Source organism: Sciurus carolinensis, chromosome 6, assembly GCF_902686445.1.
Source record: "Sciurus carolinensis chromosome 6, mSciCar1.2, whole genome shotgun sequence".
Lineage (NCBI taxonomy): Eukaryota > Metazoa > Chordata > Mammalia > Rodentia > Sciuridae > Sciurus > Sciurus carolinensis.
The window spans coordinates 30588521-30602900 of NC_062218.1; the positions used below are offsets into that span (position 1 = coordinate 30588521).

A 14380-nucleotide genomic window follows, 5' to 3' on the forward strand; every position below is an offset into this window, starting at 1 on the left:
GGCGTGGCCTTCGTGCCTTTATCGCTGCATGTGTGTCCCTCCTGAAACCTCAGGCTGGGAGAAGACAACTTTACAGGTAGAGAGGACAGTTCTCTGTTGGAACCTCCAACAAGTTCTTAAGAGGCACAAGAGCTGAAAATGCACACAGTGTGTTTTGTCTTCTGACTGCCATCTACTTACAAACTCATTAACCTAGCTCACTTGAGACCTCTTTTAAAATACTTACCTCAGTTTATTTCTATTTGTTGATTCATCTGTTTTTTTCACTATGCATTTCTGAAGGCTAGTGACTACATCCTACTTATCTGTATAACACTTCAACAAATATTTAAAAATTTGTTAAATTTAATAAACAAATCAATCCCTGGCATATAATGGATATTTTGTAAAAGGTTGTTAATTGAAAGAGTAAATTAAGAAATAAAAGAATTAATGGATTTCTTCTACAATGTGAGGTTAATTTGATGTCATTAAAAATAAATAACTTCTAATTAGAAAGTCTCTTGGATTTTTAAAGCAGTAAAATAAGCTGTATAGTGAACATTGCATAATTAGTTAGATTGCATAGCTAATACTATTTAAATATTATTGACATTGCCTAAGAGGATCATTGTTAGAATTGGTATTGAAACTGTTTGGACTATTTTTAGACTCTAGCAAAAATATAACTTAAAGAATTAGATATTTAAATTGCAATTTTGTCTTCTAAGTTAAAAATATTTTTAAAAACACTAGTTAATTGAGATAAGCCAATCTCAAAAATCCAAAAGACGAATGATCTCACTGATAAGCGGATGATGACACGTAATGGGGAGTGGGAGGGGGGCAAGAATGGAGGAAGGAGGGACTGTATAGAGGGAAAAGAGAGGTGGGAGGGGTGGGGGGGAAGGAAAAAATAATGGAATGAATCAAACATCATTATGTAAATGTATGAATATGCAAATGGTATGCTGTTACCCCATGTAAAAACAGAAACAACATGTATCCCATTTGTTTACAATAAAAATAAATAAAAAAAAAAAACAAAAAAACACTAGTTAAGTTTTCCCACATGGAAGAAATCATTTTGTTATCTGTTTCTATATTGACTTTCTATAAAAAATTCTATTGTCGATTTAAATTAACAATGTGTAAAATCAAGGAATTTTAGAAACTGAAGAGAAATAAATGGGTGAAGTTTCAGGTAGACGTGGCTAATAAAAAATCCCAGTATATTTTAATTACTGAGTGATTCTACAGAGAAATGACACATTTAAAAGAACGTGATAATTCATAATATCTCACCATGACTATAATATCAAATAGTATTTGGTATTTGTTTTTCACTCAGTCCTGGTATCTAATTATGTAAAATATGCTAACTTCCAGGGTTTCGACTGCCAGACTTAATAATTTTTCCCGCTTGGAGCCAACACTTCTCCTTCTGGGTGTTCAGTTCGATCAGAATGTGGCCCACAGCATCATCACAGAAAAGCCTGGAGCTGCAACGAAGCTTCTGTATCAATTGTACATTGCTCTGCAGAAGAAGAAGAAAAGTGGACTGACTGCAGTAGAAATGCAAACAATGCAGCCCCTTGTGGGCTTAAGACTTCAAAACACGAAAAGTGAGACTTTTCGAGAGGTAGGCACATAAAGAAACCCAATAGGCATGTTGCAATGTAAAACGTGGTAAAGAAAAATGACAGTGGTCAGTGACATTATATTCTCAAAAAAACTGCGCTGGGTATACATGTATGTTACCAGTCATATTTGGAGTTTATTTTATGTTAGTATTTTGGACTCATCTATCTACTTTGCCTGTCCACATTGCCAATATCTTATCAAATTCTCTTCCCTGTTCTCTTTTCATGCCTGCTGTTCTCTTCCATTTCTCCCCCTTTTATATGATTCAGATGGCCTTTTGTGCTAATGCAACAATCTGCTAACATATCTCCTGAGCTTCAGACTTTCTGCCAGAGGCTAATCCACTGCTAGATGAATCTCCCCTACATTCTAGACTCAATAGGTTCTTCTTTGGCTCAAAACTCTTCTATTTTATGTATATCTTATCTCTTAATTTAGACTAACCTTCAAAATCTTTCACCAAACATTTTAAACCTATCTTTCTAACTTTATTTCTTCATGGTCCTCTGAAGGACATGACTTGTATATTCCTGCTCCTCTTTCCCTTCCACCCAAAGTCACCCTTTTCATCTCTTTTCCCTCCAAACTTCTCTTTCCCATCTATTCTGTTCAGCATTTCTATTATACATAGATTCTTCCTTTGAAATCTCTAGGACATTGGTAAATCTCACTCTGTGGGTGTTAACTTCCTGAAGCTGCTATTGTTGGCTGATTGTTCATTATTTGCTTATATGACCACAGGGTTTTTAGTACCTCCAATTCAAGGAATCTAGAATAGTGTTTGACATTGAGAATTCTCCAATTGTATAAATTGATACAACTTTTTAGTTGACAATTCCTTTCAGTTCCTATGCTATTCCCTTATGGTGAATAAAATTCATTACCTTTGCCAGGCCTCTGGATTCATGGTAAGTGCTGCACTGATGCAAATCAATAAATATACATGGAGATAATTAAATTTTAAAATTCAATTTATGAAGCAAAAAATGACATAATAGACATGATGGCCACCTCCCTTTTCCATCTTACATTTTAAATAGTCATCCTTATAATCCTGGAACCAAAATGAACACCTGGATGAATTAGCAATTAAATGAGGTTTAAATCAAATAATTTAGGATTGTATCCTTCCTCCTTCACTTACTTCAAGCTTGTTCACTTTAAGCCATTACCTGAAAAACTTTCAACTTCAATTTTTCCAACTGTAAAAACAAGGATGATTATTTCTGCCTGCCTTAGCAATGGGTTTTTGTGTAGCTAATAAAAACAATGATGTTTGACAAACTTAAAGCAGTTGGTACAAGTGCAAGAAGAATCGCTATAGAGGAAAGCAAACAAGAGCCCATTAGGCTCAATGTTTGTCAGGGTTGACCTTCTAGACTGTTTTACTCAACTTTTTCATCACTGTGGCCAAAGGACCTGATAAGAACAACACAGAGGAGAGGAAGTTTATTTGGGACTCATGGTTTCAGAGGTCTCAGGGCCTAGAAGGCCAGCTTCATACCTCTGTTCAAGGTGAGGCAGAACATCTTGGCAAAAAGGCATGGCAGAGGAAGGCAGCTCAGGACATGGCAACAAGGAAGCAGAAAGAGACCTTTGCTCACTAGGAACAAAATATAAACCCCAAAGTCACATCCCCAGTGACTTATCTCCTCCATCCAGACCCTGACTGCCTACAGTTACTGCCAATTTAATCCATATCAGTGGATTAATGCTGGGATTAGGTTAAGGTTCTCATAACCCAATCATTTCACCTCTAAACTTCCTTGCATTGTCTTACACACAAGTTTTGGGGGTCACCTCATATCTAAACCATAACACAAAGTCAATCATTTGTTCATTAAATAGATATTTATTTTAATCATTTGCAAATGAACAACACAGGGAAAGTTCACAACCCTTTTAGACCTTTCATTTTAAGGATAGAAAAATGTTTCCATGGAGAGGTATAGATTGCAGTGATTTGAGGAGGAAACTGGAGATGAGGAAGAAGAGAGCATAGATTATTCTTTCAAGAAATGTAAAGAAAATGATAAAATAAAAAGAGTAGCTCAAGGCAAGTGTGAGATTACTTGTTTAATAGGTATAGAAATTGGGCCAACTTGTCCATTGACAAAAAGAGTCAGTGGCAGAAGATAGATGTGGTATAGGGACAAAATGGAGGAGGTCCTCTGGGGAAGGAAAGGGGATAAGGCAATCATGGTTTATGTAGAGGAAGAGGAAACTTAGGCAAGAAGTAGAATTGTCTGTTTCTTTGGTGCCAGATGGCAAAAATGCAGGTGCCCACTAGACAGTAATATTAATAGTGACAGAAATGTATCAAATGTACATAGTGATGTGCAGGTCTTGTCCTGGGTGTTTTATCCACATTATCTCACTTTATCTTCACAATAGCCCCATGAGATAGGTACTTTTATCATTCCCATTTTACAGGTGATGAACCTGGAGCACAAAGGGTTAGTTAGCTTACCTCATTTCATACAGCCAGTGGGTGGCAAAACTAAACCTCAAGCCTAGGAAGTTTTTAATGTTTCTTTATTATTTACTAGGAAGTAACTTAAGTAATGGGAAGAATCTCTCTTCTTATATTATCTCTTATATCTTGGAATAAGTTTTATAAAATTATTTTTTGTGAAAATGTATTTTCAAAAACATAAAAACCATTCATTAAAAATTAAACTCAGGTAAAAAATATTAAGTATAAGAGCATATAAGAGCATATAAGAGCTGCACACGGTGGATCATGCCTGTAATCCCAGCAAATCAGTAGGCTATGGTAGGACAATCACCATTTCAAGGTCAGTCTCAGCAATTTAGTAAGACCTTGTCTCAAATCAACAACAACAACAAAAACCCAGGGCAATGGGATCAAGGAATGTAGACTAGTGGTTATTAAAAAAGGAGAAAAACCCTCGGTTTAATCCCCAGTACCAAAAAGGAAAAATATTTTTTTAAAAAGTAATATTTTTTGGTAAAGAGGAATTAAAGTCATAACTTTTTATTGTCTCATATCAGTTAAAGATTTGATTGATTAACATGATTGACATGGGCTTAAATTTAACTATCAGCAATGGTAATTCATAGAAATTTTATTCTGAAGACAAATTTTATATATGTTTATAATGACAATATACTTTCTATTCTTTAGTAACAAAATCTTTCAAAATGCTTTCTTCATTTAGAAACTTAAAAACCTGATACCACGTCAAACCGATTTCAATCTGATGCGGGTTACATACAGGTTTCAAGAAAAATATAGACACATGAAAGAAGAACTTGCCCGAATGCATTTTGAGAACCTTGAAAGATTTCAAAAACTCAAGGAAGAACAAAGATATTTTAATATGGAAAAGGTTTTATAGAATAATTTTTCCAGAAATTTTTAGTGCATAATATACTGTTTGTGATTTATGCCTATAGTACACATTGCATGAGTAGTAATGTAACACAGATTGTGTTTTCCTAATGCATGACTTTGTCCTGCCCTCATTTTCCTCTTCTTCTCAACCTCTCTATTGCAGCCTGTCAGCTCCACTTGGGAGTGAGAACAATAACTGCATTCTCTGTAGTGGCAGAACAACTTGGTCTCTGTCATTGGTGAAAGTTCTTTCTACTGCTTTAGCAATGGGGTTTTTCTAGTAGCTACCCTGATGATCAAAGGCTTATGACCTTGGTCAACCTTGAGAGAGTGAAAGCAGACATTTCCACCTCTTTCCATTCCTGTCCTTCCCCAGCTTCCTCTAGTGTGTCAGTTCTCTGCTTGCTTCCTTTATAACCATCTTAAGTATCTCTTAACTTCTTCCTGTCGCTTACTTTCTGCTTTGACTAACTCCCTACTGCTTCTCACATTTCTTTGAAAATCTTTAATGATTTGCATATTAGAGGATAATGATGTGTCAAATCATTGAAGACTTTTAAGAGAATTTCAGGTAGCTGAGTATATGGAATGTGTAAACTATAGGCAAAGAATTATAGTTCTTCCTATTGCATTGTGAAAATCACTTTCTAAATTCTTATGCTGAGGATGATAAGAAATTAATATATCTTGAATGTAGTCAGGTCTTTGTGGGAAAGGAGGGGAAGATGAGAGGTAAATTCTGGAAGATCTCAGGCTTCTATTACGTGCCAGAATAAAGGATTGCACTTCCCCCGGCATTGCACAGCAGGGCACTGGTAAAGTCATGCTTAAGCTGGGACCAAGTGCTGGACTCTACTTCATGTGGAATCAGCCAGTTCAACTTTGAAGTGCCAAGTTCAATGCAAAAATTCTCCACAGAAAATTGGGAAAAAGGAACTATGATGTCATTAAATATTTTGAAATAAAATATTTTTAAAATGATCATAGGAAGTAAATAAGGCAAAAGAGAGAGCCTATGACTTTCTTGAGAAAAAGAGATAAAAAAACATTTCAATTAAATAATAATTCACATTTGAGAAGTGAAATGAGAAAACTTGAATTATCTATAATTTTTACATTTATAGTGGTTAATTATATATTTTGATCTTTGGACATAGAAACTAATGCTCTTATAGTTCTAATGTAATTCTTTAGTGGTAAAGTCATGGTAAGTTTCATTTGTTTTTAAAATATTTTATCTGATTTTAAAGTTTTGGGTTTTTTATTTTCAATTACATCTTTCTCTTTAAAATAATTACTATAAACTAAAGAGATAATCCAATAATGACATGTAATTTGGTATCAATTCAGTTTCTGAAGTTGTCTCTGAATTCATGCTCAGGTGTGACTGAGTTTGCAGGGAGCTGTCATTTCTATTGGGTTCCCCAGGAGTTCCTAGAGACTGACTCCTAGATTGAAATTTTCCTGCAGACCATCTTCAGGAATGAAATTTTCTCTTCCCTTGGTTGGGCAGATCATGAAGGTGGACTTGGGAAAGAATTATATTCTTCATATCCACCGTACCTTTATCATCCTTTAGTAACATTATATGGGATGAAAATATTGACAGACCTATTTGGAGACTTCAAAACTGTGTTTTAACATTATAATTTTCAAGTTAAATTATTCACTGTCTCCAAACTATACAGTTATGATACCTAGTCTATTGGTTCATTGCTGAATTCTGAAAATGTCAATAGATAAATTGAATATCTGTTTATCTGTGCATGTATTACATTACATACTTTTCTGACAAACTGAAAAAACTAAATTAATGTATGTGGGATACTCAGCAACGCTTAAGCAGAAGACGACAAAATGAAATAATGGCCAAAATCCAAGCAGCTATCATACAGATTCCTAAACCTACATCCAATCGTACTTTGAAAGCACTTGAGGCTCAGAAAATGCTGAAAAAGAAAAAAGAGGCAGAGGTAAGTGATGATCCTTACTATTATGTTGTATTTTTCTTAATTAAAAAGTGATCTTTCCCTAAAATATTAGAGAGAGATATCTGTGAAAATTTGTGCTTTTCAACTTATCTCTGGCCTTTTCCCTTCTTAATCAAAATTCCTTTTGTCTATGCATATCCAATCCATTTTACGCTGTTATTTATTCAAAAATAGAGAAGTAGTTTTTGGTCAAATGGCAAACTCTTATTAAATGGCAGTACTGGTCTGGACTCCTATGTTTAGAAGCTCTCTGTGGTTGCTAACAAAATAGGTCAGAATGCATGTTATTGTAGTGGGTCATGACTGCCCAGGGTGCAGCATACTTTATAAGATACACATACCTTATATATCATTCTTTCTCAGGATGCAGCACTGTTTTGCTATGGATCCCAGGGATATTAACTGACTTTCTACTGTCAGTCTATTCAAATTCCAGATTTCTACACTGATGGTATTTTACTAGACCATACAGTCAGTCATTCCAATAGGATAAAATTTGTTTATATTTCATAGGAGAACAATACCACAACTTGATATTAATTCTTAATTGTTGGTATATTCTTGTGTAACCTAAAGAAAAATTAGAGCTACCAGTTAGTGAACATCTACCATATTTTAAAAAGTTGTAGGTTGGCACTTCACATTATCTTTAATTTGTCAATAACTCTCTAAGAAGGATGTTATTTTCACCATTTTGTGGATAAGAAAACTGAGACTCTAGAAGTTGACATGTTTTGCTAGTGTTCATCAGTGCTGATAAAGCAGAGATTGACAGATCACTCTAATTCTGGAATCCATTAATCCCCATTTCTATTTTCAAAATAAATAAATACAAGTACTTACATTCTGAAAAATACCACCACAGAGGCTTTTTTTTGGATCCCATTTTGGTATTTAACTCTCACATTTCTGAATTGATCAAAGTTTATTAATAAGGGTTTGTAATGCACAAGGATAAGCTGATTTTCAGAGAACAAATGAATGGTATAAATACGGTTGCATGACTAATGATTAACGCATCCAAGACAACAATTTTTAGAGCAATATTTATATCCTACAAGTCCATGTTCTGACTCTGATCTTCTTCATTTTCATTCACTGCCCTTTGGTGCATTATTAGAATTAGAATTATGAACTGAATGATTCAGGTTAGGCAATTTTCCGATTCTTTTAGTTATAGTTAACCTAGTTTAAAATAACAAATCAGAATTGTAAAAATATTCTAGAATGCAGGTTTTCATATCTTGGCTCCTAAGTGTATCACCTTATAAACTTAACTTAAAATGGAAAAGAAAGAGTTTTCAGTGGTTCTACTGTGGGCACAGAACTAATGATGAATTTTCTTTAAAGGATGTGGCCAATGAGATTAAGAAGTTTGAAACATTAATAAAAAAGGATCTCCAGGCCAAAGAAAGGTGGGATATGAGCTATTTTAATAATCACAGAACTGTATTCATAACCTTTGAATAGTTAGAAATAGTTTATCTGGAATAATGATTCCAGGAATTTTTCAGTTTAGAGAATCTTTATAAGGATATTGAGAAAGATATGCCATGTTTATTCTTATAATTTCACATAAATTTTTTTAAACATTCACTAGAATTGTTTCAAGCTACCCCTACATTAACTTTGTCACAGCGAAACCTTCATTCAACTCTAGTTTGGTTTTTCATGTTGCATCCTCAGCATTTAGCACAAGGACCAGCAGTAAAGAGCTGTCGAAGAGTTTATTGACTGACTGTTGTGAGGACCATCAGCTTGGTGGGTTTGTGGAAAATAGTACCTCCTTAACCTTTATTTTCCTAAAGATAAAGATCCTGTTAACCCCTTTATTTCCTATTGGAGGTCCATTAAAGATAATTCATTAGAGTCTACATATGTAGAAGCAATTTGAATTTTTTTTTTTTTGCCTTTTAAAATAGAAACTATCCAAACTCTATTTATGTACATCCTATAGAATATGAAAGAATTCTATTAAAAAAAAGAAACTGCAGTGTCGGTTCCATATTAATATTTCTGAAGGAAGGAGGTACAAAGTTGAATGAGGAAAATAAGAAAATAGGGAAGAAATAGTGAAAAGGTCAAATGTGGAAGAAAAATCAAGCAGGGTGGAGATACATATGCTTTTTTTTTTTTTTTTTTTTTTTTTTTTTAACCTGGGGTGCTTTACCACTGAGCCACATCCCCAGCCCTTTTTATATTTTATTTAGAGACAGGTCTCACTAAGTTGCTGAGGCTGACTGAATTTGCACTTCTCCTACCTCAGCCTCCTGAGCCCATGGGATTACAGGTGTGTGCTGCCACTCCCAGCAGCAGAAACTTTGGATGCCCTATTCTGATCCTCACTCCCATTCATCAACAGGTTCCTTAGCATGTAAAAGTACCATAATCCTAACTGATTCATCTGTGCATCCACCAAGCGAACCACACTACACCCTCCCAGTCAATGGTCCATTGTCAATGGTCCATGAAACACTCCATTTATTCTGTTTTAATCATCTCACCAGTCACATGCTCTAGGGTGATAAACAGATGATACCTATCTCAAAATACTGAAATACATGTTATTTGTTGGTAAATATTTTTTTCTATACCTTCTTTGCTGGGACCCCTCAATTTCAAGATAATTAGCAACCAGAGTTAACAACAAGCACAGCTATGTAGTCTTCCAAGCCCTTCCCTGCTTCTACTTTGATTGACTGGTGTCTTTGCCATGTCTGGTATTAAATGTTTTCAACATCATCCCTGAACAATACAGCTACAAACATTTACCCTGCTCCCTGTTGCCTTTGCAACCTAGCTTGACCCCAGGTCTCTTATCAGTTACCTTTAGAAATCTAAAAACACAAGGGTTAAATGAGATAAATGTTACTTCTCTCTCATATAACATAAATTGACAGGTGAGCAGTCAAAGTGTGTATAGGAACTCCAAGGTCATCAAGGACTAAGGTTCTTCCTTACTTCACTTTTTCTTCATCATCCTGTCACATTTGTTTTGCAAAATAGTTTCTGGGTCTTTGACCAGTAGGCCTTCAGGAAGGAAGCTAGGCAAAAAGTAGTATCTCTGATCTGAAATTTCTCCTTTCCAAATCCTTCCCAGATGCCCCATAACATTTCTGCTTATATCTTACTGGCTCTAATTCAGTCATATGGCACACTTAGCAGAATGGGAGGCTGGGAAATGTAGCCTGGCTGGGGACATTATTCCCCTGAATAAAATTGGAGGTCTGTTTTGAGAAAAAGGGAGGGAGACAGAATATGTCTTGCAGATTCCTTCTTATAGAAGAGTCACTGTCCTAAGCAGTCAGATATTCACCTGGGAGTTCAGAGAGTACCTTGCATCATCATAGGTGAGAGCAAAGTGGCCATCAATGGAGCCCCCCTTAGAAACACAGTCTAGTGACCTGACATCACTGTATGTGGTGTGTTGTCACAGAGATGTGCCTTTCCTGATGTGTGGTCAATCAATAGGCTGCCTGCTATTGATCCCAAAAACAGGAGGAAAAGAGCAGAGGAGTCAGCAGGAAAAAGAGGAGAAAAACTCAGAATCTCTAGGTAGACTGAAAATCAAAAAAGTGAAAGAACAATATAGTGATGGGCCTAGAAACTAGGCTGTGTGAAGGACCTCAGAGAGATAACATTCAGGAATAGGGGAAAGCAAATGCAATCTGTTGATAAGCTGTGGGTGTCACACGGCAGAGCTCATATTTGCTTCACTGCTTGTGTTCACAAATTAACAGAAAACTCAGGGAAGCCTTCTCTGGAGGCCGTCCATCGTCACAAGTAATGAGGTATTGTCACATTGTTTATAAAATCTAAAATAAAATTTATTGTCCTTAGTGCATCCAAGACTTCTTTCGACACAGCAGATCGTATAACTACTGATTTGTTAAACACTTACTCGGATGATGACTATATTAAAAAAATCCAGAAGCGCTTAGAAGAAGATGCTTTTGCACGGGAGCAAAGGGAGAAAAGACGGCGGAGGTTATTAATGGACCAGTTAATAGCCCATGAAGCACAGGAGGTAAGATTCCCAGACACTGGGAATTTTACAAAATGTCATCTTCTATTCCCAAAAATATGTCTCTTATACCTGAATTGTCTACCCCTCTGCATCAAATGTCACTGGTCCTTCTTCACATCAGAATAGCAAATATGCCTAGAAAAAAAACCCCTACATATTTATTAAAGAACCTAAAATCTGTTGATGGCTGTACCACATATGTGAATTTATTTAATACCACTGAGTTGTACACTTAAAAACTGTTGAGATGATAAATTTCATCTTATGTATATTTTATCACAATAAAGAAACACTGATTTAAAAAAAAAAAAGATCTAAAATCTATGCTAACCATATTGGCCTAGAGGCAAAGAAAACTTTTGACAGAAGAGTTATTCATCCTCATGATTTATTCATTACTCCAGTGGTTCTCAAAATGTGGTTACTGGACCTGCAGCATTAGCATAACCATGGGTTTTTAGGAAAACAAATTACTGGGTCCCACCAAGCTGAATCAGACACTGTGGGCGTGGGTCGCTTTGTTGGTTTTGATGCATCTACAGTATTGGAATCACTGAGCAACTCTTATATGGAACACACATTCCCTGCACCTCTTTGGTGCTCTGGGTACTTTCATGAGGCTTAGAGATACCATGATTGAGCAGTAATAACAAGAAACCTGGTCTCTTAAGCTTACCATGTAGAGAGATCTGTAAGCAAGTAAGGACATTCAAGGGTAAAAGTGCTATTAAGGTGATGGGGGGTGTGACCCAGAGCCAGATCAGGGAGTCCACCCAGCCTGGTACAGAAGATGACAGCAGAAGCACGGAGAAGGGGCAGGAGTTAACTAACTGAAGGTGGAAGTGGATGTGGGGAGTGCAGGTGAGGAGGGTTGCCAAGGCTTACTAAGGTGGTGGAAGGTGAAGTGAGTTTCCAGAGGAGAGAAGATCACATGGAAAGGCTCAGTGCTTTTATTTTGTTTTTGTTATGTTTTTGGTTTGTTTGTGGGGTTTTTTTGGTACTGGGAATTGAACCCAGGGTGTTAAATATTGAGTTATATCTCCAGTCTCTTATTTATTTATTCATTTATTTAATTTTGAGACAGAGTCTCACTGAGTTGCTTAGGGCCTCACTATGTTACTGAGATTGGCTTTGAACTTGGGATCCTCCTGCCTCAGCCTCCTAAATTGCTGGGATTACAGGCATGCTCCAGGGCAGGCTCAGTGCTTTTTTTTTTTTTTAAAGAAAACTGCTATTAATATTTTTAAGAATTTACTTTGCATATACAAACATAAAAATGTAAACATGTAAATAATAATATGAGAGCACAGATAATATAAAATATCACAAAATAGAATAAGAAACAATTTACAAAGATATTTTCAATTATGCTATCATTATATTTCTAATTACTGTAAAAAGATGTATTACAAGGTTGGTATTAGATTCCGTACATAATTCTGTTCCTACTTTTCTTGGTAATAATACACTATGAGCACATCTCCATATCAGTAAGTACAGTAAGTTATACCTCTGTTCTAATTGGATGCTATATTGGATCTAATTGGATCCAATATAGAAGTAAAATGATTTATTGATCCCTCTTCCTCTTATTTGACATGCAAATTCTTTATAGTATTTTTTTCTATCATAAAATTATTTCAACATACATTTTCTTATACATTTACCTTTGCTAATGATCCCAATTATTTCCTTATCAAGTGATCATAAAATTGGAAATAGAATTGGAATTCTAAGGTCAAACTATATGAGTTTTTTCTTTTTTAACAGTATTAGGGTAGAACCTAGGGGTATTCTACCACTGAGCTTATATCCCCCAGGCTTTTACATTTTTTTCTTTTTTGAGACAAAAGTCTCTGTGAGTTGTTCAGGCTGGACTTGAACTTGATTCCCTTGTATCAGCATCTTGAGTAACTGGGATTAAAGTGTGCTTCCCAACACCCAGTCAGTAGAGTTATTTTGATACATTTTGCTAAATTAGCTTGCAGACAACTGTAGTGGTGTAAACTCCCAACAGCATTAGATAAGAAGGGCTGTATCCCCACATACCGTGCCTATAGGGGCACTATTTCTGTAGTCTTTTACTAACTAAAAATCATGTCATCTGGCAGGAGTCGCCAAAGGCCAAAACATGATGAAAACAGAGGAAGAAAGGAGATTTTACAATTTCCTCTTTGAGTGCAAAGAGGAACAAGAGTGATGAGGTTAGACTTGCCTTTTAAAAAGATCATTCTGTCTTAATTTTGAAGAATAGATTGCAGGAGGGCAAAACAAACCACACCAGTTGCTGTAATCCCTGAATTGCTGTACTCTGAATTTAGAGTAGTGACAATGGGGATTGAGAGAAGTGACTTCAAAAGAGATGTTTTAGAGGCAAAAATCAATAGAATTCAATGACTTATTAGACATGGGGGTGTTATGAAGTGACACAGAAAGCCCGATTTCTAGCTTGTGCACCTGGATGTTGGAGATGCCATTTGCTGGGATGAGGAAGACTACGGAAGCAACAGGCATGGGGAGGAAGCTGGCCTCAGTGGTGAAAGCACCCGGGACAAAAGTGCATGTCTAAAATATGATGACCGTTTGAAGTTGCTGCTTTATTCACCAACCACAGGTAGTCTGCTCAGTGGTCTGTTCACTAAAGGGAAATTAGGCCATTGTGTAAATATGAGGAAGTGAACTATTCAAGGGTTCCACTCCTTCCTCAGTGAAAAATACAAAGCTTCACTCTAGGACATCTCTTTGTGCTAAGTTATTTCTTCAGATTCACTGATTTCTTTACTCAGTCAGCTTGATCATCTTCCTTTTAGTTAGAAGAATTATAAATAAAAAATTATATAATTGTAAGGATTTCTTTAAAACTACATATTTCAAGTTTTATCATTTAGCAATGGAATGTTGGACACTCATTTTGTATCAAAAGCTTGTATGTTGACAGCAAGGTTTTCTCCGCCTATGATTTAGGCCTGGTGTTTACCTGGAAAATGGGGTGAATAAAATCTTTCTGGCTTTCCAAAGTTCCCAGTAGTATTGACTGTGAAGACTAAAACTGGAGGGAGATATGTTTACTAGTTTGGGAATCCAGCAACCTAAGGGACATCAGAATCAGGGCTCCGGATATCTCTTTCGTGGGAACCCCATTTCCTACTACTGCTTCTCCATGTCTGGAGAAGCTGCTCTCTTCCTGGAACAGGGACTGGGACATGAAGCAAGGGTTCTCCACACCCATGGCCTGCTGTTCATGGAATGCAGTGTACCCAGCTTCACTGTGCAACTGACACAATGACATGAATGCACAAGGACAGGGTGGACTATTTGCAAGTGCCACATGGCCTGTTTGTCCATCCAGCCTTCTTCAAAGAGAAAATGCTGATTTATCAG

At 36.1% G+C, this 14380-nt stretch overlaps 1 protein-coding gene across 5 annotated transcripts in view; it reads left to right on the plus strand.

Moving 5' to 3' along the window:
- The window catches only part of Spef2 (sperm flagellar 2), a 194810-nt gene that overhangs the window by 17403 nt on the left and 163027 nt on the right, over positions 1–14380 (plus strand). For 4 of the 5 annotated variants that reach the window (XR_007109151.1, XM_047556222.1, XM_047556223.1 and 1 more), the window contains exons 3-6: positions 1369–1621; positions 6814–6954; positions 8323–8387; positions 10813–10999. Coding sequence is in view for 4 of the 5 variants with exons in the window: in XM_047556222.1 (XP_047412178.1) it covers positions 1369–1621; positions 6814–6954; positions 8323–8387; positions 10813–10999 (646 nt within the window). In the remaining variant the exon portion in view is untranslated. Of the gene's footprint in view, positions 1–1368; positions 1622–4805; positions 4977–6813; positions 6955–8322; positions 8388–10812; positions 11000–14380 lie in introns of all 5 variants that reach the window. The other variant, XM_047556225.1, reaches the window with a different exon arrangement.